The sequence below is a fragment of the Notamacropus eugenii genome, chromosome 6, assembly GCF_028372415.1.
Source record: "Notamacropus eugenii isolate mMacEug1 chromosome 6, mMacEug1.pri_v2, whole genome shotgun sequence".
In the NCBI taxonomy this organism is placed as follows: domain Eukaryota; kingdom Metazoa; phylum Chordata; class Mammalia; order Diprotodontia; family Macropodidae; genus Notamacropus; species Notamacropus eugenii.
In genome coordinates, this window is record NC_092877.1 from 297,735,211 (window position 1) to 297,758,015 (window position 22,805).

General features: G+C 38.3%; 1 protein-coding gene across 7 annotated transcripts in view; it reads right to left on the minus strand.

Moving 5' to 3' along the window:
- Positions 1-22,805, minus strand: part of C2CD6 (C2 calcium dependent domain containing 6) — a 124,444-nt gene that overhangs the window by 88,054 nt on the left and 13,585 nt on the right. For 4 of the 7 annotated variants that reach the window (XM_072617254.1, XM_072617253.1, XM_072617259.1 and 1 more), the window contains exons 2-4: positions 13,230-13,316; positions 3,712-3,763; positions 1,495-1,640 (exon numbers count right to left, since the gene is read on the minus strand). In XM_072617254.1, the coding sequence (XP_072473355.1) occupies positions 1,495-1,640; positions 3,712-3,763; positions 13,230-13,316 (285 nt within the window). The remainder of the gene's footprint in view (positions 1-1,494; positions 1,641-3,711; positions 3,764-13,229; positions 13,317-22,805) is intronic. The other 3 variants (XM_072617258.1, XM_072617256.1, XM_072617255.1) reach the window with 2 other exon arrangements.

A 22,805-nucleotide genomic window follows, 5' to 3' on the forward strand; every position in this document is an offset into this window, starting at 1 on the left:
TGTATTATATGAGGAAGTGGAAATAGGACCTAAGAAGACAAGTAAGGAAGACCAGACTGATTAGATCAAGTGCACACACAAGAAATTCATACTAGAAGCAGCACAATTCTGAAAACATTTGAGGGATTAATTTTCAAGATATATAAAAAAACACAAAAGAGTTCCAGCTCTACATCCACAAGAAAGGAAAAATACTTGGGGGGAGGGGGGTGATATACCCACTGCTCCTAGTGAAATGAGCTGCCCTTGACTCCTAACTTTGGAAAAAGGAAGCCAGGAAGCCAGGAAGAACCAGAGATGTACAAAACAAACCAAAAGCAAGAAGAAAGACACAACAGTTAGGCATGGCAGTGAGCATCTGCTAGGAAATAAGCTATGAGAACCTAGTAGAGGGCTTAGACAAAGCCTATTCTGCAACTGCTACACAACAAGAGCAGAATTATAAGGGGCTCATGACACGAGAGCAGTGAGAAGAGCACACCCAACAGGACCGACCCAAGGGGACAGACTTTCATTAGCTTGGTGTGCTTGCTTCTTCTTTATTAGTTATTTTCAATCCAAATTTCTTTAAACTTCTATAAAACCCTACTGGAGAGAAGAAATGCTATGTTTTGTATCTTAAGGCTTAGAAACAAAATGCATTGTTTCTATTTCTAGGAAGATAAAACATTTCAACAGTGAAAGTTGACCTGGGTGCTTGGAACTAACGTATAATAATCTGACAAAATGGAAGAGCAGTATTATATTATACCAACCCACCTTATTAATTTGGGATTCATATACTTCTAAATTGTGAGCTATTAAGTACTAAGGTGACAGCAGGTAAATGATATAAACCACAGACATTATCACTTTCTGTTCTTTGGCACAGCAAATTGCCTCACCACACTTTGGAAAGCAAGCTATGTAGTTGCAAGTGAGCTGTGGGGGAAGCTCTGTCCACAAGCTGTTAAGAATATGCTACATAGGTTTGTTGATCCAGTGAATATCATCCTGGACTCTTCGCTCTTATATGTGATCCAATTAATTGCCAAATCTTGTAATTTCTACCTCCACAACATCTCTTGCATACCTAACTTCCTCACCACCAATACAGTCAATACCCTCACTCAGAGTTTTATCACTTCTCAGTTAGACTATTACGATAGCTTCCTCTTTGGTCTCCTTATTTCAAGATTCTCCTTCCTTCAATTCATCCTTTAGTCAGCTGCCAAGATGATTTCCCTAAGGTTTAGTCCTGATCATGTTAGCCCTGTGACTCAATAAAATGTGGGGCTTCCTATTACCTTTAGAAGTCTATTTACAAGAAAGATATGGGAGTAAGTAAGATAAACAAGGGAGAGAATATATAGAGAAAAGTACTAAGGCCAGAGTAACAATCATTGTTACAGTTGAGTAACATATTAAGGGAACAATCATACAATTATCATACTTATTATCTATTATATGTCTATATAAATATTGTGTTAGTTAAAATAAAAATTTTGACATTACCTGTACAGAGAAGTATTTCACTTCGTCAAACTTAACTGCAGGTTTCTTTTCATTGCTCTTAAAATTCACGGAATGAGCTTTAGTACATTTCATGATCTTATTTATAGTGATGCGAATAAATAAATTTGTGTAATACTGTAAGTTGACTGAAAATAGATGTTGAAATTCAGGAAGTATATTTTTTTGACTGTTGAGCAATGACTTTGTATGAACTTTATTACTTTAGACAACTCAGGCCAAAATCTTCAGATTAGTGAAAAAATATTAGCTGATGCATGTATCTTAAAAGAACAAAGAGAGTCTTTTAAGAATAGCTTTTTTTGGCTAAGACTAAGTAAAGTGGTAAAGTAAGGAGGTACACAGAAAGCAGGGCAATACTTCTCAGACCACATCTTACTCTTCCTCCACATACTATTCCCTGTTAAACATTTCCAACATATATTAGTTCATAAATTCTTTGAAGGCAGGGGCTGTCTTGTTGACTATATTTTCAGTGCTTAGCATTAGCACTGCCTGATTATCTGCCTGACACATAATAGGTGATTAATAAATGCTTGCTTGCCCAAACATATGTTTAACAGATGATGAAGAATATTGATGATCATAAATAATATAATTTTTAGAAAATTATAAAGTTAAGAACTTTCAAGCCACTTGAAAATAATTCATTTCTAATTTTAATACTGTTAGGGCAAAATAATTTGACTTGAATTATCCAGACTGGCTGTGTACATGGGACAAATACATCAGGTAATTTCTACTCTCTCATTAATTTCAGATATATAGCAATGCCCCTAGGCTATCCTGTGACTTATAAAATTCTATTCATTAAACTATTTTTTGTTTTTCTGATTAAAACAATTTCTTTTAGCATCAAATAGAATTTTAATTTCTATAGGTTATGAAAAAATAGAAAAACCATAATGGCATTGTTTTAATGCTACTTAATGATTGCACTCAAGATACGTATTCAGTTCATTTTAAGACATAGTTAAAAATTAATGAACAGACTTCAAAAATGAGGGCAGCTTAGTCAATAAGCATTTATTACAGACAGCACAAAAAGAGAAAGAGAAAAAGATAGAGAGATAAAAAAAGAAGGAAGAAGGAAGGAGGCTAGTAAGAAGAGTGAGATAAATCTCCTGATAAATTAACTAGAAGTAACTTCTCCTAAAGGGATATATTCTATACTTATAACCTGTTTTTCATCCCTCATTTTTGAGGAGGACTAATGACATTGGGGGTAATGTCTTAATTTGTCCATGAATTGGATTTAAGTTAGGCAGAACTGCACAAAGTCGTCAGATTCGCTCTTGCTTCCAGTCATCCAAGTCAAGATAAAAGTTAAGGTAACTGGTAATGGCCCAGGATGCAGTGGATAATACTGGTGTCCTCCATGTCTGACCAAGCTCAAAGCACTCTACAGTGCCTGCTTCAGTTGCCTTCATAGCAGTTGGAATAAATTGTTCTCATCCATCCATTCTGCCAGGGGAAGTCTTCACATGTTTGAGGTAGCCATCTCCCTAACTTACAGGCAGGTATGAGGTTACTCTTGACCTCATTTATCCTGTCTGTCAAGATGGTTTTACCAGGTGTGACTGTTGCACATACTATAGCCTCTTGGAGCCACATGTGAGACATTTAACCTAATGATCACAGAAATGGTTCTTGATCTATATGTTATTTCCTAGTTCACAAGTATGTCTCTGTTGTTGTTGTATAGTCATTTCAGTCATGGCTAGCTCTTTGTGACCCCATTTGGAGTTTTATTAGCAAAGATACTGGAGTGCTTTGCCATTTCCTCCTCCATGTCATTTTACAGATGAGGAAACTGAGGCAAACAGGGTTAAATGACTTGCCTAGAGTCACATAGATAGTAAGCATCTGAGGCCAGAGTTGAACACAGGAAGATGAGTCATCCTGACTTCAGGTCCGGCACTCTACTGTGCCATCTAGCTGTCCCAATGTGTCTCTAGACTCTGTCAAATCTCTCATGAGATAGATTTTTGAATAAGAATGGGAGAAAATAAAATGTTAGAAGAGGAAAAGAAGAAAAATTAGAAAAATAAGTTTATGATTTCTTAAGAAGAATGGTGTGGAGTAATTCCCAAGGACAATGAATGTAGCCACCCATAATATAAAAATTAATAGTGTTGTAAATGAAAATGGGAAAATGAATTTTACTTTAAACATTAAATAAAACAAGAGAAAGGATACTCCTGGGTGAAAAATGTCTGCATCTCTTTATATGAACAGCTAGGCAGCCAACCTATCAGAATCAAAGAAAAATACATTTTATTGAGTGATCACATTTAAAATATGAACTATTGTTTCTTTTACTTTATCCTGTACAAAGCAATGTTTTAAATAGGAAATACTTCTCTCCTTTTTTTGGCTTGTAAAAATTAACTAATTTTTCTCTAAGGAAAGAATAAAGTCAGATAGAAACTTTAAGGAAAGGATGGGGGGCAGAGCCAAGATGGTGGAGTAAAAGCAGGGATCTGCTTGAGCTCTTCCTCCAAAGCCCTGCAAATACCTGTAAAAAATGATTCTAACCAAATTCTAGAGCTATAGAACCCACAAAGTGATGGAGTGAGGCAAATCTCCAGCCTAGGACAGCCTGGAAGGTCAACAGGAAGCATCTGTCACACTGGGCTGGGAGTGGAGCACAGGGCAATGTGGCATGGGTCACACCAGCACAGAAAGGGCAGGAGCAGGCCTAAGGGGAATAAATCACTGGAAGCTGTGACAGTTTACAGACTTTTCAACCCACAAATGCCTGTGACAGCTTAGAAGGTCAGTGGGAAAACTCTGTTGGATCTGAGTGGGGAGGGTCATGATCTGGCTGGGGTTGAGCCCCAGTCATGGGGCAGCAGAGGCAGCAGTGCTGGCAACAGCAGTAGCTTTCAGGAGCTCTGGGCCTACAGAGTATAGGGTATTGAGCAACTGATACAAAACCTTTGAAGCCTGGGACAGTACACCAACTTCCACCCCCACTGGAAGCAGAGTCCTACCTTGACAAAGAGTTAGAAAGTGAATTATTTGGTTGAGAAGATAAGCAAACAGAGGAAAAAAGGTCAGACTACAGAATCTTACTTTGGTGACAAAGAAGATTAAAATATACAACCAAAAGACAACAAAGTCAAAGTTCCTACATCAAAAGCCTTCAAGAAAAATATGAATATTGGTCTCATGTCATAGAAGAGCTCAAAAAGGATTTTGAAAATCAAGTAAGAGAAGTAGAGAAAAAACTGGGAAGAGAAATGAGAGAGATGCAAGAAAATCATGAAAAATGAGTCACCAGCTTGCTAAAAAAGATTCCCCCCAAAACACTGAACAGAATAACACTTTAAAAAATAGACTAACTCAAATAGCAAAAGAGGTCCAAAAACTCAATAAGGATAAGAATGCCTTATAAAGCAGGATTGGCCAAACAGAAAAGGAGGTCCAAAAGAAAATAATTCCTTCAAAATTAGAAGGAGCAAATGGAAGCTAATTACTTCATGAGAAATCAAGAAATTATAAAACAGAACCAAAAGAGTGAAAAAATAGAAGCCAATGTGAAATATCTCACTGGAAAAACAAGTGATCTGAAAAATACATCCAGGAGAGATAATTTCAAAATTACTGGACTACCTGAAAGCCATGATCATAAAAAAGAGCCTAGACATCATCTTTCAAGAAATTATCAAGGAAAACTGCCCTGATATTCTAGAACCAGAGGGTAAAACAGATAATGAAAGAATCTACTGATTGCCTCCTGAAAGAGATCCCAAAAGGAAAACTCCTAGGAATATTGTAACCAAATTCCAGAGTTCCCAGGTCAAGGCAAAAGTATTGCAAGCAGCCAGAAAGAAACAATTCAAGTATTATGGAAATACAATCTGGATAACACAAGATCTAGTAACTTCTACAATGAGGGATCAAAGGACTTAGAATATGATATTCCAGATATCAGAGGAGCTAGGATTAAAACCAAGAATCACCTACCCCGCAAAACTGAGTATTATATACTCCAGGGGAAAAAAATGGATATTCAATGAAATAGAGGACTTCCAAACATTCTTGATGAAAAGACAAGAGCTAAATAGAAAATCTGACTTTCAGATACAAGAATCAAGAGAAACATGAAAAGGTAAACAGGAAAGAGAAATCATAAGGAATTTATTAAAATTGAACTGTTTACATTCCTACACAGAAAAATTATATTTGTAACTCATGAGACCTTGCTTAGTATTAGGGTAGTTGGAGGAAATATAGATAAATAGATACATAGCTAGACAGATAGATAGAGGATACACGGTGAGTTGAATATAAAGGGATGATATCTAAAAAATAAAATTAGGGGTGAGAGGAATATACTGGGAGAAGGAGAAAGGGAGAGATAGAATGGGATAAATTATCTCACATAAAAGAGGCAAGAAAAAGGTTTCACAATGTAGGGGAAGAGGAGGGAGGTGAGAGGGAATGAGCAAATCTTACTTTCACTGGATTTGGCTTAAGGAGGAAGTAACATACACACTCAATTGGGTATCTTACCCTACAGGAAAGTAAGCGGGAAGAGGATAAGAGTAGGAAGGATGATAGAAGGGAGAACAAACTGGGGAAGGAGATAGTCAGAAGCAAACACCTTTGAAAAGGGACAGAGTCAAAGCTGAAAACAGAATTAGTGGGGGGTGGGATAAGATGGAGGGAGATATAGTCTTTCACATCATGATTATTATGAAAGTATTTTAAATAACTACACATGTATAACTTATATCGAATTGCTTGCCTTCTCAATGAGGGTGGATGGGGAGGGAAGAAGGAAACGAGACATATGACTAAGAATATGGCTCTGCAATGTTATAAGTATAGTTAAAGGGTGGAAGAGGGACAAAATATCATTTATTGAACATTTAGAAGATACATTTACGTGAAGAAATTTATGTGAAGGTCAATAAAGGAAGAAAGAAGTGATAGCACCATGGATGAAAGAGAGAAAGAAATATGAGCAGAAAACAACAACAACACTGGCATGGAAGCATGATATAGTTGAGATAAGGAACTTACTGCATGGGCTCTCTGCCTAAAGCAGAGTAGTTAACCTTTTAAAAATTTGCTTTAATGATAATTTTATCCTTTTGTAAGGTGGGTGAACTGGACAATAAGTGTAATTTCTTAAGAGAATGTACAGATATTTCTTACCTGCCTGATTCTGACAGAGTACATGGAAGTTTAAGGTGTGTGTGGGTAGGGAACTATTTACCAGCCACACATAATAATGCTGGGGGCTCAAACTATGTGGTGGTTAAAAAACTTCCTAACTGATTATTAAGGCAGAAGAGCTGATGATTCAGAGGAGATTCATAAGACACCTACTGGGCTTTTTCAGATTTTCTTTCTAGCTGTTGATTATTTGGATCTAGTCCCAAGCATCAGGTAGACAAGGAATCTCATCCAGCCTCCAAGTGCTATGAACACATGACCACCTATTCCTCTTTTTGTATTTGTTCTTTCTTTATCTCAGGCAAACAAATACCTAGCAATAGGCAATCATTAGAGAAATGTGAACTGAAACAACTCTGAGGTACTACCTCACACCTATCAGATTGGCTAATATGACAGAAAAGGAAAATGATAAGTGTTGGAGGGCATGTGGGAAATTTAAGGCACAATGCACTCTTGGTAGAGTTGTGAACTCATCTAACCATTCTAGAGAACAATTTGAAACTATACCCAAAGGGCTACAAATCTGTGTGTACCCTTTGACCCAGTAGTACCACTGTATCCCCAAATTTATAAAAAAAAAAAAGAACGTTAAAATTGTTTTATATATAATTAGGGAAAAATAAAATATTTCTTTTAAAAGATAGGCAATTGGATAAGGGGGCAAGGGACTCAAGAGTACAGTGTAGAACTGAACTTGTTTACCAAGGGGTCAAGATGGGGAAAGGAGGAGATTGTAGCTAGTATAGAGATGATGGCCTGGTAGAGAACTGAGGGATTGGAGGTCTTAGAGTGGACAAAAGCAGGTTTGGAATTGGAAGGTGGAAGAAGAGGTGGATTGACAATAGGTCACCAGAAAAGGGAATTTCAAAGTACATGAATGTGAAAGCAGTACATCTTGAGGTGACAATGGGGTATAGGACTAGGTCACATGAAATAAGTTGGGGAACTGTACTGTTAGGGTGTTTGAGGAAGTCTCATTATTTATACTGAGGTCCTCTAGTATGAGGGCAGGAATTGAAGAGGAAAGACACTGAATTCATTAAGGGAAGAAGAGGTATGTCCTATAAGTTGGTAGATAACACCCATCAGAATTTTGATTGAGTGATGGATAAGAAGAGTCTCAAAGGAGGACAGGTTATTGAATGATGGAGGCAGGAGGAGAACCTGGAAGTGGCAATGGGAAGCAAGGAGTATTCCAACTCCTTCACCTTGTCCAGTGAGTTTGCAGGAAATGAGTGAAAGTGTGTATTCATCCTTCGTTGCCGAAGAAGACCATGCCATCAGAGAAAAGATGACATGACTTGCACTAGACTTTTTTTTGAGTGAGGGAGGACTGTGCAGGTCACCAGCCTCACTTTTTCTCCAGAGCCATCTAAATCCAGTGACCATATATTCATCAGGATGACTGGAGATGACCCAGGATGAGGCAAATTGGAGTTGTGACTTGCCCAGGTCACACAGCTAGTGAGTGTCAAGTGTCTGATGTGAGATTTGAACTCAGGTCCTCCTAACTCTTGCACTGGTACTCTATCCACTGCACCACCTAGCTGTCTGAGTAAAAAAGTATAGAAGTACTGAAAAGGGCAGCCAGGGAGGCTGTGTTACAAGGATGGAGCCAGAGCTCAGTGAAAGCCAGAAGATGGAGGAGTAAGAAAAGAAGAGATTTAAGACAAAAGCAAATTTGCTGCCTATGAAGCAGGCATTCAAAAGAGCATAATGGAAGAGGTATCTTTGGCATAGGGCACTGGGCAATGGGAATAAGGGATTGGGCTATTGGAGATGGGAATGGGGTTCAAATGATGAGTTACAGGGTTTGAAATCCCTGAGGTAGCGAAGGTATGACCAGCAGGGAGTTTGCTAATCATTAAAAGAAGATTTTAGATAAATTCCCAGAGTCCACCAGGTCTTGTTCTTAGGGTAGAGTCCTTTAAGAGTATTAGGCAGTTAAAGGGAAAACTTGGGGCAGAAGAAATGGTGTTATTCTCCTTCCTCCAAGGTAGGAGATTAGGCTGGACACTTGTTGCACTGTGGCCCCCTCCCCTCATCACAGCAGCAGGAGATTCACTGAAAGATTAAGAAAGATTACCCAAGCTGCTTTTCACCAGTGGGATATCAAAAGTTAACTAACTAAATGGGTCTGAATGTCCTGGAAGGTTTTTGGGTCAGTGGCTAGGTCACAGCATCAGTAACTGATGGAGAAATTGACCACCAGAAAGAAGAAAAAATTTGGCTGTTTGATTGGACGATGTCCAATACCACTAATTCCTAATCAGCAGTACTGTACTACTGTATTTGGATCTGATGAGGCTTAAAATATTAGCCTCCCAAATGACTATAACCATAGGTATGTTACTGAATTCTGTAATGCATGAGTTGATACTTTTTTATGCTTAGCAATTTTCTTTCTGTATAGAAATAAACTACCTGTTACCTATCTGATTCATATTTGTACACTGAATACTTTTTAAACTCCCTTGTCTTTGGAGAACCTCTTACACTTTTGAGCCATAACTTACTACAATTAGTACTGCTCCTTGGTTTATTATCCAGACAAAGAGTATAAGAATGGGAAGTCTAATCACCCTAATTAGAAGACTCCCTTAGCACTGAACCTGGCTGAGTACAGGATAGGAGCAGCAGCTATATTAGCCCCAGTAACAAATATAACAGTTTATAATAAACTTCAAAAGATGGAGGAACCAACCAGGATTTGATTGAAAAACTGATTGCTATAGTAGAAGAGGTAGGAGCCAAAGAAGAAGGGAGGAGATGACTACTGCATATTAGAATTTGTGATATAGGAGAGTACAGCCAGGTAAAATCTGTCTTTTACCAGAGTTTTAGAATAGTAGATTTCATAAGCATTGGGTGAAGGAGGCTCCTATGATTTAAATATTTATATGAGAAGCTATCACAAAAAAGATGGGAAGCTCTCAAGAATGAAAGATACAAGGAATAACAATTTTGATGATTAGGAAAATGGAGTTACTTAAATCAACCAATGGGGATGCTCAAGGAACTCGTCATACAATAAAAAATTTTAAAAGTCATGTACAGAAAACAGAAGTAATGACAGGTAACAGAGGTACCACAAAAATGTGGCATAGTCTATTAAGGCACTACCAGGAGTCCTAAAACTCAGAATTGGCATAATTATTAACACAGAAAGTTAAGGAAAATTATAAGTTGTTTGGAATTTTTTAGTTACACTGGAGACAAGAGGAGAATTTTTTAAAGAAGAAGACAACTGCTTGGTGTGGATGAAATATTGATACTAGAAATGGGAATAAGAAAAAGATCAGATTGCCAAAGATGATGAAAGACAAAAATGGTAAAATGTTGGAGAAGTTATGGTAAGACAGGCACAATAATTCGCTGCTAGTGGAACTCTGAATTGGCCCAATTTTTTGGAAACTATATTTAATTATAATTATATTTAAAATGTCACTAAATTGTATATAACCTTTGATATGGTAGAAACTACTATTAGGTGTATACTCCAAAGAATACAAAGACACAGAGAGTGTTTCTATATATGTATAATAGCACTTTTTGTGGTAGCAAGAACTGGAGAGAATTTGAGAGCACTTAGCTGCCCCAATGAATTCAAGTCACCTGGTCCAGGTGTATTATAGTCTTATATAGTACTTATGTAGTACTATATAAGTACTGAAAGAAGTAGCTGATGTGTTCAGTGTTCAGTGCCAACATCTCTGAAAGATAATAGGGATCAGGAGAGGTACAACAGGAATGGAAAAAGACAAAAGGTGTCCTAACTGGTTCGATGTCACCTTGAAAGAAAAACCCTAGTAGAGTGTCTCATGATATCTGTACTTAGTCATGTATTATAACAGTCTAAATAAATAACTTAGATAATAACATTAATGACAGGCTTACCAACTCTACAGACGAAAGAAAATTGAGAGGGATAGCTAAGAAAGAATGACTGTGTCAGAGTCTAAAAGATACCTTTACAGGATAAAACACAGGATTTGAATATAGAGAAAATTTAAGAGGATTAACTGTAATGTCTTATACTTGGGATAAAAAAAAATCAACTAAAAAAGTGTAATATGAAGAAGTTAAGGTTAAAAAGTTTGTCTCCAAAAGATCTAGGGGTTTCAATGGACTGAAGGTTTTACATGAGTCAGCAATACAAGATGGCAGTCAAGAAAGCTAACATAGTCTTAAGGTTACCTAGATTAAAGTCCCACTCTATCATGCCTTGGTCAGACGATATCTGGAGTGCTGTCTTCTGCTCTGGGAATCACATTTTAGAAAAAACATTGATAAACTAGAGAATATTAAGAGTTAGGCATTTAGAATGGTGAAGGACTTTGAGTTCATTCACCTTGGGGTAAATATTGAGGTGAATTTTGAGGACGTATGCAAGGAATTGAGGTTGTTTAGACATAAGAAGAGATTTGGAGGAGATAATATATCTGTCTTTCACTAGCTGAATAGCTATCACGAGGAAGAGACATCAGACTTGTTCTATTTAACACTAGAGGGAAGAACTGGGAACAATGGGTGGAAATTGCAAAGATGGAAATCCAGGCTTAATGGAAGGAAAAACCTCCTAGTGACTAGAGCTTCCCAAAGATGGAATAGGCTTGTAAATTCTGTAATAAGCTGTAAATTCTCCCTCACTGGAAGTTTTTAAGCAAAAGTCAGATGATCACTTGTCAAATTGTTGTAAAGCGAGTGTTAGTACAGCCATGTTTGGACTAACGATCCCTTCCAGCTGTAAGATTTCATGATTCTGTGGAAGTGTTATTCAAACTATACAGAAAATGAATCTAAGGCAGTGATAATTTGAGATAAATACAAAAAAAATAAGCCTTCTACCCATAAAATAAATGCACCTTTCTTGAGTACAAAATTGCAGTATCAGTCAAATGAACATAGGCATGTTAACTCAAAATTGCAAATATTATTTCATACTGTGTGAAACTAGATTAATTTCCACAGTAGTGATAGTAGTAGTAATAATAATGATGGTGGTGAATTGCAATATAGAACTTTCATTTTTCTTTTAAAGCAATGCCAGCATAAACTATAAAGTGAAGGTTTAATGATATGCAAAAAAAATCTTAAGTACCCTGCATATTGTAGCCCTTAAAGGTCACTGAATTGAATTGAATAAAGCCGGACTATAATGCCTTCCTAAAATAATAAGACAAAAATATTGTTTTAAGAACACAAAAGCATAGAGAGATATAATCAAAGTAAAGGTTGAAATTCTCAAATTCCACTGGTAGGAAAAAATGTTAGTTATAGCAACTACTAAAGCAAACCCACTTTTGAATGTATGCAACATTAGGTCATACCCCAGACTAACTTCATTTCTTGGTGAGGGAGATTGGTGGCATTTGTTTTTGAGGAGTGAGGGATCTTCATGAGAGAAGCAAAACCAATGAGTAAGGCCTCTAATCTTTCCATCATCAATGAAGCCCTTAGTCCTTTGACACATAACACTATAGGGGGCAGCTAGGTGGTACAGTGGATAGAGCACCAGTGCAGGAGTCAGGAGGACCTGAGTTCAAATCTCACCTCAGACACTTGACACTCCCTAGCTGTGTGACCTTGGGCAAGTCACTTAACCCCAATTGCCTCATCCTGAGTCATTTTCAGTCATCCTGATGAATATATGGTCACTGCATTCACATGGTTCTGGAGGAGAACTAAGGCTGGTGACCTGCACAGCCCTCTCTCACTCAAAAAAAAAAAAAAAAAACCAAAGTCAAGTGCAAGTCATGTCATCATTTCTCTGATGTCACGGTCTTCTTCAGCAATGAAGGACGAATGCACACACGGTAACACTATAAATTGGGATTCTGGCTGGTCTTGGGCAAATCACTTAATTTCCCTAAATCCATTTCCTTAACTATAAAATTAAGGAGTTAGGCTAGATGGGATTCTGGATTTTCTCCCAGATCCAGATCTACAATCCTATGAACTGAAAGGAATTGTGAAACTGTCTAATACGTGATTTGTTGTGATACTGTTTGCAGGGTATTCCAAAGAATAAAGCAAGGGGAAAATATTCCAATTTACCACATATTTGTAGAGTATTTTCTATTTTTCAAAGCATAAAGTACAAGTAGCATGGTCCTGTCATTCGTCAAATATTTGATAAATATGTCTAGAAAATAGGGAGCTATATTTATGAATTCTCATTTTCAAAGTACTATTTGTGAACTTCAGAGGATTATTTAGTTTTCTTTCTCCCATATTAGAATACTATATCCATATCAGTTTGGTGGATTTTAAAAAATATCTACATTTAGGTAATGAATAGCATAAGTAACCTTCATTCATTCTCTTCAATAAGCTATTTTCATTTACCTTAACTTTAATATTAAGGAATATTCTTGTAAAGTCTTTATTTCATAAAAAAAGAAGAGAGAGAAATTTTATCATAGATTATTTCATGTCCACTCTTGTTGAATACCCCAAAGTCAGAGGATGAATTAGCTGGAGCTATAAAGCAATTTATAGGTGCATAGAATGCTTTTACATACCACATCTCCAAATGGAACCAAAGATGGTGCTTCTTGCGCTTCAGCCAAATCTTTACTCTCACTTCCTTTAAGAGTTTTTTTCAGCATCTATAAAATGTAAATGAATTCTAAATTGCTTCCAGTTTAAAGAAGATAAAAATAGAACAAGTAAAGTACTGTATATGACAGCCTCAGGGATGATTATAGTAGGTAAATTCAATGCTGCATTGGAGACTAAAAGTTTGAGTCACAATGGCCCACGTTACAGTGACAAAATCAAAATGTATGCTTCAAAGTATTTCACAAAGAACTAGGATGCAAGCAGCAATACGAATGGTTAAAAATCACCTATGTGGCAGAACAATGTTCATTATAGAACAAAATTTAGTATAAAATAGCTAAGTCTTTCCCCTCAAAATTTTTACTCCAATGCTTTATCTCAGCAAGGAGGTACCCTTGGGTTCTGAAAGCTATGCCAGTGCAGCATAAATTCTGGCAAATTCCATTAAGCAGGAAAGGCTTAAAAAATAGGCTCTACTAATGAGCTAAACTAAGCACCGAGAGGATCTTCACTACTAGTTTGGCCATTGAAAGATGAATGCTTTGGCTATAGCAACTCATAGAACAAACCAACAAACAAACAACCTCAAACTCCAAATGGACTTGAGTCACGTTTGAACCCCTTCTGCTACCTCAGTGCCAGTGGAGGATTGCCGGAAAACGGTGTAGAGGGCGGTAAGAAACACTGTCTTTAGACAATCAATAAACATTAATTTAGAGGCTGCAAACTCTAAATGTGAACTCTCTGTCCAACAACCAAGGAATCAATATATACTGCAAAAAGTTGAAACCTATTAGCAATTGACATTGTTACAACCTGAAGACATAAGAAAATCACAGGATTTGAGAGCAGAGCTTCTTGATGCAGCTCAGGAAATATGATAGAAAACACAGAATTCTGGGATTAGAATCAGGAAAATGTGGGTTAAGTGTGCCTCTGACACTTACTAGCTATGCGAGACCCTGGGCAAATCACTTAATATCTTGAAATATCTTCAACATTTTCCTAGAACTTAGGTACAAAGCCGCAGGGGAGTTGTAATCTGCACTGGGACTTCCCCCAGTGATGTTTTCACAGACATAGATCGACCCTCTGCAGAGCTATGGAAAGGGAGCTGGCAGGTAATTTCACTGTGAAACCAAGAGCTGTAAGAAACATCAATTTTACGGAACACTTGAAATGGGCTGACAAACTGTCAACTCTAAAAGACAGAAAATGTGAAAATGTGAAAAAGGCATTGTCTTTATCACCATTTCTTTGAGGAGTTAAATGATACTAAAGGAGATAGCCCGAACACCTCATTTAGCAGACCTACTATCTCCTTCCAAGCAAAGAAATGTTAACAGCCAAGCACATTATAGGTTTCAAGTAAGATTTATGGCAAAGGAGGAAGGGATGGAAGATTATGAGCAGTATTGCTTCACACAACAGTTCAAGATTCTTGAGGGGAAAAAAAATGAACTTGCAGACAGCTTGACCAAGTGTTTCACAAAATGATTTTTCTTGTTGTTTTGGGCACACGCAGAAAATTATCCATCTGGCTACAATTTCCTTTCTTTAAAAATGTTTTAATGATTTATCATAAGCAGTAGTGACCATCAATTTACCTTTCAACTATTTAAATAAATGAAATTCACCCCATAAAATGTCACAAATTTTCATTCACTCTCAGTGTCCATCAAAATCTTTTGTTTATTCATTTCTGTTCATTTTTTTGGCATTTTATTTAGTATGAACTCTAATTGTTTTACATCTTTCATTCTGCATTATTTCATAAAGCTCTTTTATATTTCATTAAATGGAGAAGGGTTCATTTTAATTATGCTATGGTACTTCATTCCAGATACTATATTAAACCATTCCTTTCTTGTTGGATATTTTACTTACTTTTAATATGTTGTAATTAGACAGAATGTTACTTTTAGCATTTTGAAAGAAACAGCTTTTTTGATTATACTTTCAAGGAATATTTCCAACAATGGAACGTTCAAATCAAAGAGTATTATTTTTCTAACTTTTCACTAAATAAATTCAACAAGTGTGAAACTCCACCAACAATGAGTGTATCTCTTTCCCTAAAACTTCACCAGACTTTGTTCCTTTGCTTGCCATTTTTTTTTTTTTGGCCAGTTTTATGACCATAACGTGGAGGCTGAAAGTTCTTTTAATCTGCATCTCTGATTGTTAATGAAGTTGAGCACTTTCTAAGTTATTGACAATTTCAATTTCTTCTTTTAAAAATTTTTAGAGGGGGTGGAGCCAAGACGGCAGAGCAGAAAGACACACATACACTAGCTCTTCCCTCACAGCCCATAAAATACCTATAAACAAAGACTCTCAACAAATTCCAGAGCAACAGAAGCCACTGAACACAGGAGTGGAGGAGATTTTCAGCCCAAGGTGACCTGAAAGGCCAGCGGGAAAGGTCTGTCACACCAGACTCAGAGTAGAGCCCAGCCCAGCCTCGGCCCTCACAGCACAGAGCCAGAAGGAGGACCTGAGCAGGCCCTGAGCAGGCCTCAGGAGCAGAATCCCCAGCAGCAGTAGCAGTTTGCAGATCCCTCAACCCACAGGTGCCAATGGTCAGTGAGAGGGTTTTTTCAGCTGGCTGAGAAGGGAGCAGGGCCTTCCCCATAGCTCTGTCCTCAGGCAGTGGTGGCAGAGGCCGCATGGGTCAGGAGGCAGGCTGCATCCATTGTTGCACTGTAAAACCCTTGGGGGAACAGAGCTGCTGATTTTTATCTCACACTGAATGGCAGCCCTGCCCCTACCTAAAGCCCCTGGGGCAATTGAGCAACTTATCTGAATCTCAGCCCCCAGTACTGGCTTGGTGGAAATGGAGGTCGAGTGGTTGTGGAGAGGAAACTACTACTCACAGATTCTGGGCACAAAAGTTTCTTGTTGCTCCTAGACCAGTGTACAGGCTTGATTGTGCCACCTTGGAGGAACTGGGATCTTAAAAAGTTTTTTATTAATTTATTTTTAGTTTTCAACATTCACTTCCACAAGATTTTGAGTTCCAAATTTTCTCCCCATCTCTCCCTTCCCCCCACATCAAGACTGCCTGCATTCCAATTACCCCTTCCCCCAGCTGCCCTCCCTTCTATCACTCCCTTTTATTCCCTTCCTTATTTTCCTGTAGTACAAGATAGATACCCCATTGCCTGCATGTCTTATTTCCCAGTTGCACGTAAAAACAATTTTTAATATTAAACATTCATTTTTAAACTTTGAGTTCCAAATTCTCTCCCTTCTTCCCTCCCCATCCACCCTCATTAAGAAGTCAAGCAATTCTATATAGGTTATACATGTGTAGTTATGCAAAACACTTCCATGATAGTCATGTTGTGAAAGACTAACAATACTTCCCTCCATTCTATCCTGCTCATTTATTCTATTCTCTCGTTTGACTCTGTCCCTCCTCAGAAGTGTTTGCTTCTGGTTACCCCTCCTTCAATCTGCCTTCCTTTCTATTATCCTCCCTCTCTTAACCCCTTCCCCTCTACTTTCCTGTAGGGTAGGATAGATTTCCATACCCAGTTGTGTATGTTATTCCTCCTTAAGCCAAATCTGATGAGAGTAAGGTTCACTCATTCCTTCTCACCTCCCTCCTCTTCCCCTCCACTGTAAAAGCTTTTTCTTGCCTCTTATGTCAGATAATTTATCCCATTCTCTTCCTTTCTCCTTTTCCCAGTACATTCCCCTCTCACCCCTTAATAATTTTTTTAGAGATCATCCCTTCATATTTAACTCGTGTCCTCTTGTCATATATATATATATATATATATATATATATATATATATGTATGTATGTATGTATGTATGTATGTATGTATGTATGTATTCCCTTCAGCTACCCTAAGACTAAGAAAGGTCTCATGAGTTACAAATGTTATATTGTCATGTAGGAATGTAAACAGTTCAACGTTAATAACTCCCTTATGATTTCTCTTTCCTATTTACCTTTTTATGCTTCTCTTGAGTCTTGCATTTGAAAGTCAAATTTTCTATTCAATTCTGGTCTTTTCATCAAGAATGCTTGAAAGTCTGCTATTACATTGAATGTCTATTTTTGCTCCTGAAGGATTATACTGAGTTTTGCTGGGTACATGATTCTTGGTTTTATCCTAGCTCCTTTGCCATTCTGAATATCAAATTCTAAGCCCTCAGATCCCTTAATGTAGAAGCTGCTAAATCTTATGTTATCCTGATTACTTGAACTGTTTCCTTCTGGCTGTTTGCAATATTTTCTCTTTGACCTGGGAACTCTGGAATTTGGCTACAACATTCCTAGGAGTTTGCCTTTTGGGATCTCTTTCAGGAGGTGATTGGTGGGTTCTTTCCATTTCTATTTTGCCCTCTGGTTCTAGAATATCAGGGCAGTTTTCCTTGATAATTTTCCAGGTTAGCTGTTTTTCCAATGAGATATTTCACACCGTCTTCTATTTTGCATCCTTTTGGTTTTGTTTTGTAAATTCTTGAGTTCTCTTGGAGTCATTAGTTTCCATTTGCTCTATTCTAATTTTGAAAGATTTTCTTCAGTGAGCTTTTGGGCTTCCTTTTCCATTTGGCCAATTATACCTTTTAAGGCATTCTTCTCCTCGTTGGCTTTTTGGACCTCTTTTGCCATTGCCTTAGTCTATTTTTTTAAGGTGTTATTTTCTTCAGTATTTTTTGTTTCTCCTTTACCAAGCTATTAATTTTTTTTCATTATTTTCTTGCATTACTCTCATTTCTCTTCCCAATTCTTCCTCTATGTTATTTCTTCCTAAGGGTCTGTCTTCCTCATCCACCAACAGGCAGATAGGCACTCAAGCCCTGGGAGTGGCAAAACCATCTAGATCCTGGTTCTGCTTCCAGGCCAGCCCTTGTAATCATCATCTGGAGAAGTAGTTCGCTTGGAGAAGGGGCCAGTTATCCCCACCAACTGCCTCCCCACCCAGGGCAGGTAAGTTATACTAGCTGGAGCAGTGAGGAACCTGAAGAAGACAGGAGGCAGTATGTAGCAGACATGTACAAACACTACCACCCTGACCATCATCTTGCCTCAGACCCTGATGGCAGATGGCCCAGGTCTTTGTACTTAAAACCCTTTAGAACAGCAATGCTTCCAGACCTGTGTCCACAAACACTATTCTGCTAAGAAATCCTTGTGGAGATATAATCTGTTCCAGTTGTTGCTACAGTCACACCTTTTAAAGACCATCCAAAGCAGAAAAAAGTTATTTTCACCAAAATCCTTGGAATTGTCAAATGGTTCAACATCAGAAAGATGATTTAATTAGTATATATAATATTAAAAAAGAGGCAAGGGGGTGGAGGCAAGATGGCAAAGTAGAAAGACACACATACTCTAGCTCCAAACCCGCAGCCCATAAAATATCTGTAAAAAAGAACTCCCAACAAATTCTGGAGCAGCAAAAGCCGTAGAACAACGGAGCAGACGAGATTTCTGTTCCAGAGAGCCCTGAAAACCTCTCGCAAAAGGTCCATCATGCCCTGGACCTGCAGCTGAGCCCAGCCCTGCCTTGGCTTCGTGACACCGAGAAGAGCCGATCCGAGCAGGCTTCAGGGACAGAATCTCCAGCAGCCACGCGGGTCCCTCCACCCACAGGCCCCAAAGTTTGGTGAGAGGGTCTTCTAGGCTTGCCGAGAGGGGAGTGGGGTCCTCCCATAACTCAGGCCCCCTTGGGAGGCAGCAGCGGAGGCGGCAGCAGACAAGGGCTCCCAAAGCAGGCAGGAGCCTGGATCCACTGTTGAAAGTCTCCACAAAAACCCCCTGAGGAAACTGAGCCCTGAGTGGCTGCCCTGCCCCCACCCGAGCACCTGAACTTGATCTCACACTGAATAGCAGCCCCGCCCCCACCAAAAGCCCTGAGGCAGGGAAGAAGCATTTGAATCTCAGACCCCAAGTGCTGGCTGGGCAGATCTGGAGGCGAGGTGGGGGTGGAAAGAAAATTCAGAAGTCAAGTCACTGGCTGGGAAAATGCCCAGAAAAGGGAAAAAAAAATAAGACCACAGAAGGTTACTTTCTTGGTGAACAGGTATTTCCTCCCTTCCTTTCTGATGAGAAGAACAATGCTTACCATCAGGAAAAGACACAGAAGTCAAGGCTTCTGTATCCCAGCCCACCCAATGGGCTCAGGCCATGGAAGAGCTCAAAAAGGATTTTGAAAATCAAGTTAGAGAGGTGGAAGAAAAACTGGGAAGAGAAATGAGAGAGATGCAGGTAAAGCATGAAAAGTAGGTAAACACCCTGCTAAAGGAGACCCAAAAAAATGCTGAGGAAAATGACACCTTGAAAAATAGGCTAACTCAATTGGCAAAAGAGGTTCAAAAAGCCAGTGAGGAGAAGAATGCTTTCAAAAGCAGAATTAGACAAATGGAAAAGGAGGTTCAAAAGCTCACTGAAGAAAATAGTTCTTTCAAAATTAGAATGGAACAGATGGAGGCCAATGACTTTATGAGAAACCACGAAATCACAAAACAAAACCAAAAGAATGAAAAAATGGAAGATAATGTGAAATATCTCACTGGAAAAACAACTGACCTGGAAAATAGATCCAGGAGAAACAATTTAAAAATTATGGGACTACCTAAAAGCCATGATCAAAAAAAGAGCCTAGACATCATCTTTCATGAAATTATCAAGGAAAATTGCCCTGAGATTCTAGAACCAGAGGGCAAAATAAGTATTCAAGGAATCCACAGATCACTGCCTGAAAGAGATCCAAAAAGAAAAACTCCTAGGAACATGGTGGCCAAATTCCAGAGTTCCCAGGTCAAGGAGAAAATATTGCAAGCAGCTAGAAAGAAACAATTCAAGCATTATGGAAATACAATCAGGATAACACAAGATCTAGCAGCTTCCACATTAAGGGATCGAAGGGTTTGGAATAGGATATTCCAGAAGTCAAAGGAACTAGGACTAAAACCAAGAATCACCTACCCAGCAAAACTGAGTATAATACTTCAGGGGAAAAATTGGTCTTTCAAAGAAATAGAGGACTTTCAAGCATTCTTGATGAAAAGACCAGAGCTGAAAAGAAAATTTGAATTTCAAACACAAGAATGAAGAGAAGCATGAAAAGGTAAACAGCAAAGAGAAGTCATAAGGGACTTACTAAAGTTGAACTGTTTACATTCCTACATGGAAAGACAATACTTGTAACTCTTGAAACTTTTCAGTATCTGGGTACTGGGTGGGATCACACACACACACACACACACACACACACACACACACATACACATGCACACGCATACACACACATAGAGACAGAGTGCACAGAGTGAACTGAAGAGGATGGGATCATATCTTAAAAAAATGAAATCAGTCAGTGAGAGAGAAATATATTGGGAGGAGAAAGGGAGAAATGGAATGGGGCAAATTATCTCTCATAGAAGAGGCAAGCAAAAGACTTATTAGTGGAGGGGAAAAGAGGGGAGGTGAGAGAAAAACATGAAATTTACTCTCATCACATTCCACTAAAGGAAGGAATAAAATGCACACTCATTTTGGTATGAAAACCTATCTTACAATACAGGAAAGTGGGGGATAAGGGGATAAGCAAGGTGGGGGGGATGATGGAAGGGAGGGCATGGGGAGGAGGGAGCAATTTGAGGTCAACACATGGGGAGGGACAGGATCAAAAGAGAGAATAGAAGTAATGGGGGACAGGACAGGATGGAGGGAAATATAGTTAGTCTTATACAACACAACTATTATGGAAGTCATTTGCAAAACTGCACAGATGTGGCCTGTGTTGAATTGCTTGCCTTCCAAAGGGAGGGGGTGGGGAGGGAGGGAGGAGGAGAGGCTGGAACTCAGGGTTTTAGGAACAACTGTCGAGTACTGTTCTTGCTACTAGGAAATAAGAAATACAGGTAAAGGGGTATAGAAAGTTATTTGGCCCTACAGGACAAAAGAGAAGATGGAGACAAGGGCAGAGAGGGATGATAGAAGAGAGGGCAGATTAGTGATAGGGGCAATTAGAATGCTCGGTGTTTTGGGGTGGGGGGAGGGGACAAAAGGGGAGAAAATTTGGAACCCAAAATTTTGTGAAAATGAATGTTAAAAGTTAAATAAATAAATAAATGAATGAATAAAAAGAGGCAGCACCATCTGCTTTACTGCTGTACCATGGGACCTTTTGCTTAACATGCAGCTGAAATCTTGCAAAGGTGTTGGCTCCCTCTATTAGAATGTAAATTCCTTAAAAGCAGGGATTCTCTTTTTTTTTGATTTAAAAATTTTTTTTATCTTTTTATTTTAGACAAATACTAAAACAAGTATATAATAAGAACTTAAATATAAATTACAAGAAAAAACGTCATGTACACAGCAGAACATAGGAGAAGATTCAGAATACATAGGAATAACTTTCCATTTCAAGAAAGCCTATATATTAAATACTTAGCATTATGTTGAAAGCTGTCCATCTTTTCTTTACTTCTTTGTAGGTTTACTTTTGTTCTCTGCTGTATACTTTTTACTTTGTTCTTTTTCCTCCTTTTCCCCTTCTCCCCCCTGGCTAAAAATAAGTGTGGACATATTTATACAGAGATATGGATATATACATCCACAAATACATATATACACATAAATAAATATAATATGTACACACATATACTTTCCCTAAAAGATTCTACTACTAATCTTTGTTTTTGTTTCTGTGTATCTATTTTTCTATCTTTCCTAACTCCTTTACTTTACCTCTACCCATCACCTACTGATACAATCCCTCCTTTATCCTCCTTCCCATAAATCTAAATACCCTTCTACATTCCCCTTTCACCTATTTCCTTAGCCTCCCCTCTAAAGATCCCTCTGTAGCAATAAACACCCCTGCATACACAGGAGAGGCTGCTCCATAGGTTCTTATATCTAAAAGGAAAGCAACTTTTGAAGGGTCAACAATCACTTTAGTCAAACATAAACCAACAGAGAAAACACAACCAGGACCAACAGAACACAGTTCCAACTGTCTGACTATAAGCAATACATACATCATTACCAGAGAGAGAAGGACCAACATCTGAGTTTTTCAAAGTCAGGGAGCTCCTTAAAGGTTACTCAGAGTCTCATCTGGCACACCAATCTTCTTCCAAAAAATAAGTCCCAAAGCAAAACCTCACCTCAGAGTATATACTCTTCAGAGACGGAGGTAACAACCCCTTGTGACCCAATGCCTCACTAGCAATTAGCAAAAGGTGTGGGCCCCCATACAAAACAAGCCACCCTCAATCAAGCCTCCCTCAATAGCCCCACCTGAGGCCTATCAATGGGCTGGGAAGATTTTTTAACTCCCATTATACTCTCATCCTCTCCATGCTCCCTAAACCCTTAGCATTTCTTTCTAAATCTGTTAGATTTTTATGCACTTCTAGATATATATGTATTTTCCCTATTGAATCCATTTACAATGAAAGTGGGGTTCTAGAAATAACACCCCCCATCTAATTTCTTTGTATTGGTTCATCCTCTCATACTTCATTTGAAGATAATTATGCTTTTTAGCTGTTCTTGAAAACTT